This window comes from Galleria mellonella, unplaced genomic scaffold (genome assembly GCF_026898425.1).
Source record: "Galleria mellonella isolate WM207_F2 unplaced genomic scaffold, CSIRO_AGI_GalMel_v1 utg246, whole genome shotgun sequence".
NCBI lineage: Eukaryota > Metazoa > Arthropoda > Insecta > Lepidoptera > Pyralidae > Galleria > Galleria mellonella.
In genome coordinates, this window is record NW_026442050.1 from 1526920 (window position 1) to 1531144 (window position 4225).

At 38.7% G+C, this 4225-nt stretch overlaps 1 protein-coding gene across 1 annotated transcript; it reads left to right on the forward strand.

Moving 5' to 3' along the window:
- The first annotated feature begins 259 nt into the window (after window positions 1–259).
- Window positions 260–977, forward strand: LOC128200686 (uncharacterized). The gene has a single exon (XM_052894903.1). It carries the CDS (start codon window positions 402–404, stop codon window positions 975–977), a length of 576 nt encoding a protein of 191 aa, XP_052750863.1. The 5' UTR covers window positions 260–401.
- The last annotated feature ends 3248 nt before the right edge of the window (window positions 978–4225 follow it).

The following is a 4225-nucleotide window of genomic DNA, read 5'->3' on the forward strand; positions in this document are numbered from 1 at the left end:
TCGTACATGCCGGAGGAGATGATTAGAACAGTGGTGATACCTGTAGTTAAGAATAAAATTTCTGATATAACAGACAAAAATAATTATAGGCCAATCTCCTTAGCTACTGTTGTCTCAAAGGTGTTTGATAGCATACTGATCAGCATATAAAACTTCATGACAACCAGTTTGGCTTTCAAACTGGACTGTGAAACGCTGTTCTTTGTGTTAAGCATGCTATTAGATACTATACAAATCGAAAAACGCCAGCATGCTTTCTCGACCTGTCGAGAGCTTTTGATCTGGTTTCTTATGACATCTTGTGGAAAAAGCTCGAAAATTTTCAATTACCATCAGAGCTCATAAATATCTGCAAATATTGGTATGGAAATCAGCTCAATAGCGTGCGATGGGCGGGGACTATGTCGCAGTCATACAGATTGGAGTGTGGTGTGAGGCAAGGAGGGTTGTCTTCGCCGGTACTATTTAATCTGTATATTAATGATCTGATTGTTGCTTTGAGTGGTACCCGTGTCGGCTGTCACATAGACGGCATTAATGTTAATAATATAAGTTATGCTGATGACATGGTGCTGCTTAGCGCGTCGATATGTGGGCTTAAAAAACTCGTGGCTATTTGCGAGTCATATGCTGCATGCCACGGACTGATATACAATGCTGTGAAAAGTGTGGTCATGGTCTTTGAGAGCAGAGGCAAAAACTCAATAGGCTTTCCAGATATTAAACTTAAGGGTATAGCGCTGAAGAGGGTGTATAAATTTAAATATTTAGGACATCAATTGGCCTCGGATCTCAAAGATGATGATGACATTGAACGGGAGCGGAGGGCGCTGGCGGTGAGGGCGAATATGATAGCACGCAGGTTTGCGCGGTGCTCTGGACAAGTTAAAATTACGTTATTTAGATCACATTGCACATCTTTTGCAATGGGCTGTATATACTCAAAAATCCTACAGCGACCTCCGTATCCAATATAATAACGCGTTCAGGGTGTTGATGGGGCTGCCACGATTCTGCAGCGCGTCAGGGATGTTCGCTGAGCATCGTGTAGATTGTTTTTATGCCACGATGCGAAAAAGGTGTGCATCCCTGGTGCGCAGAGTACGTGCCAGCACCAACAGCATCCTGAGTATGATAAGCAGGCTGGACTGTGTGTACGTTAATCACTGCTGCGCAATTTCCAATGGAATTGTGCAGCGGTGATTATACTGCTTAATATATTGTATGTGTGTATGTGTGTGTATGTGTATTGTGTATGTAAATTTACTAACATTAGTTTTTAAGAATATTGTTACTAATAAATATTTAATGGACCAAAAAGTCTGAAATAAAAATTATTATTATTATTATTATTATTATCGAACCGAAACATGGTCCAACACGATTGCCCGTATGCAAAAGCTACAAGTTACTCGGCGGGCTATGGAGAGGGCTTTTTTTATTGGTGAAAATGGTATGGTAACCCCGCCTGCGCTAACGGGATACGCTGGCGGAGCACCAGTGAAGGGTGATAGATGAGAATGAAAACTGGCCAGTTAGCCCATCATGATGAATTCATCAGGAATTTTCCATGGAGTACCGCGAGGAGGTCGACCTGGTTGGGTATATTGCTAGCAATGAGATTCTCAGTCTTTATTACTAACAATCCCTTTCCCCCCTACTCAGCAAGTTATGGAGAGGGCTATGTTAATAGTCTCTTTGCATGATAGAATCCGAAACGAGGATATCCGCAAAAGAACCAAAATAACCGACATATACCGAAGGATAAGCAAGCTGAGGTGACAATGGGCTGGTCACATAGCACGAAGAATCAACAACCGATGGGGAAGAAAGGTTCTTGAGTGGCGACCGCGTACGGGCAAACGCAGTGTAGCGACCCGCCACTAGATGGAGTGACTACCTGAAATGTATTGCAGGGAGTCAGTGGATGCAGGTGGCTCAGGACCGTTCTTTATGGCAGTCTATGGAAGAGGCTTATTCCAGCAGTGGACGGGTAATGGCTGAAATGATGATATACTGTTATTAGAAATATTTATATATCTATCATTACTTTATAAAAATATTATTCATTTAGAAATTACTTCATTCATCATCATCATCATCATCATTCATCATCAACTAATCCTACTTCCAGTTTTTATTTGTGATCTACGTAATATGTTTTTCTCTTCCATTCTTCTCCATTCGCAGCCATTTCCGCATTTACTGCCATCAAATTGCTTCATTGTAACAATAATATAAATATAAAAAAATATTTTTTATATAAATTTAGAACAACGTCTTTCTAACTAAATGAAACAAAGTCAGCGAGTTCTTTTCGTTTTTAATTAAAAAAAAAAATCATTAAATCGATTTACGATCGGCAAAGATATCACGTAACGTACTCTCCATTTTGGAAGTCGGTATAAAAGACTGGTTCGCCGCAATTAAAATTAAAACTCACACGTTTTGTAATGTCTGTCCCGTCAAATCTGCTGACGACCTCTTACACTGAGCAGCGACTGTGCTGTACTTAAAAAATAAATAAATAATACAGCGTTACACTGAAGGGCATATCACACTATCCAATAAACTATATAGGATCATATTTAGACTAATCTATAGGCGACGGTTATCACTTTCCATCAGGTGGGCCGTCAGCTTGTTTGCCCTTCTAAGTTGTATAAAAAAAAATATTAGTTTTTGTATAATAAAAAAAATTATCTGCGATATTGAAATATGCTGACGGGGCATCAGTGAGTGATTATTGGTAAATTAACCATGGACATAACAGAGTATACTGTTTCGCCCATGATACCCACTAATGCGTTGTCATTCCTGAGGACTCAAGTGTTATTCCTCTGTACCCAGTAAATTCACTGCCATATCCCACCCTTCAAACCGAAACACAGCCATGCAAACACAACTGCTTCAAGGTAGAAACACAAATGGGACAGAGGTACCCAAGCAAACGACTTTTGTACAAAGTCTCCTTCTAATAATAAAATATGCAACGTAAAAGTTTTAAAGTTGACAATGTATCATTATAATAATAGCCTTTATTTAATAATTTTAACTTAGAATGGCAAACAAGCTGACGGCCAACCTGATGGGAAGTGATAACCGTCGCCTATAGATATGAGCAGTACCATGGACATAACAGAGTATACTGTTTCGCCCATGGTACCGCTCATGCATTACTGCTATTGCTGAGGAGTCAGGTGTTATTTCTCTGACTTGCCATAAACAGACAAATCATTGGATGAAATTATATATACATGGTCATATATATTTGATAGTGTAACAAGCCCCTAACGGGCCACACCCATAGTGTACTTTCATTCAGTTTGCACCTGACGCCGTGTAGTCATCGCTCATATAGAGAAAGGAGATCTCTTGATATTCGAATGAGGCTTGTTACTGTTTCCATTGTACATACGATATATTTTATTATAGTATAAAACAAAGTAGCTGTATCCATCTGTCCGTCCCTATGTATGCTTAAATCTTTAAAACTACGCGACGGATTTTGAAGCGGTTTTTTAATAGTTAAAGTGATTCAAGAGGAAGGTTTATATGTATAATACATGCATAATATTGTAGAGAAATACTGATAAATTTAGAGGTTTCTAATGTGATGTGATGTAATGTGTGTGTACACGCGCGAAGCCGGGGTGGGTCGCTAGTTAATAATATAATATGACACATATATACATACATACATACATATATGGTAATATATAATATGTAGATTATATCCAAACATAGCATATAGGATAATTTACGCACTGATTCTCGTAGACAAAGCCGTCAGATGCAGCTAGTATTTAAATAACTAATTGTGCCTTTTGCCTTTTTTAGTGCATTAGTATAAAAAGTACTTCCACATGTTTTTTTTTTTACAACACGGAGCAAACGAGCGTGCGGCTCACCTGATGGTAAGTGACTACCGCCGCCAAATCTGTGAATCTACAATGACATGTAATGTGTGATCGAATACGAAATGATATTTAAGCCTATTCAGCTGTTTAAACTTGAGTAACATTTTTTTTTTCACTCAGGCTTAAATAGTTTAATACTACAAATATAATGTTCTATGGTTTTAAATGAGTGCATTGGACAATCTGTAAAGCCTTTGTACAAAAGTCGATTGCTTGGGTACCTCTGTCCCATTCGTGTTTTAACCGTGAAGCAGTTGTATTTGCATGGCTGTGTTTCGGTTTGAAGGGTGGGATATGGCGTGAAT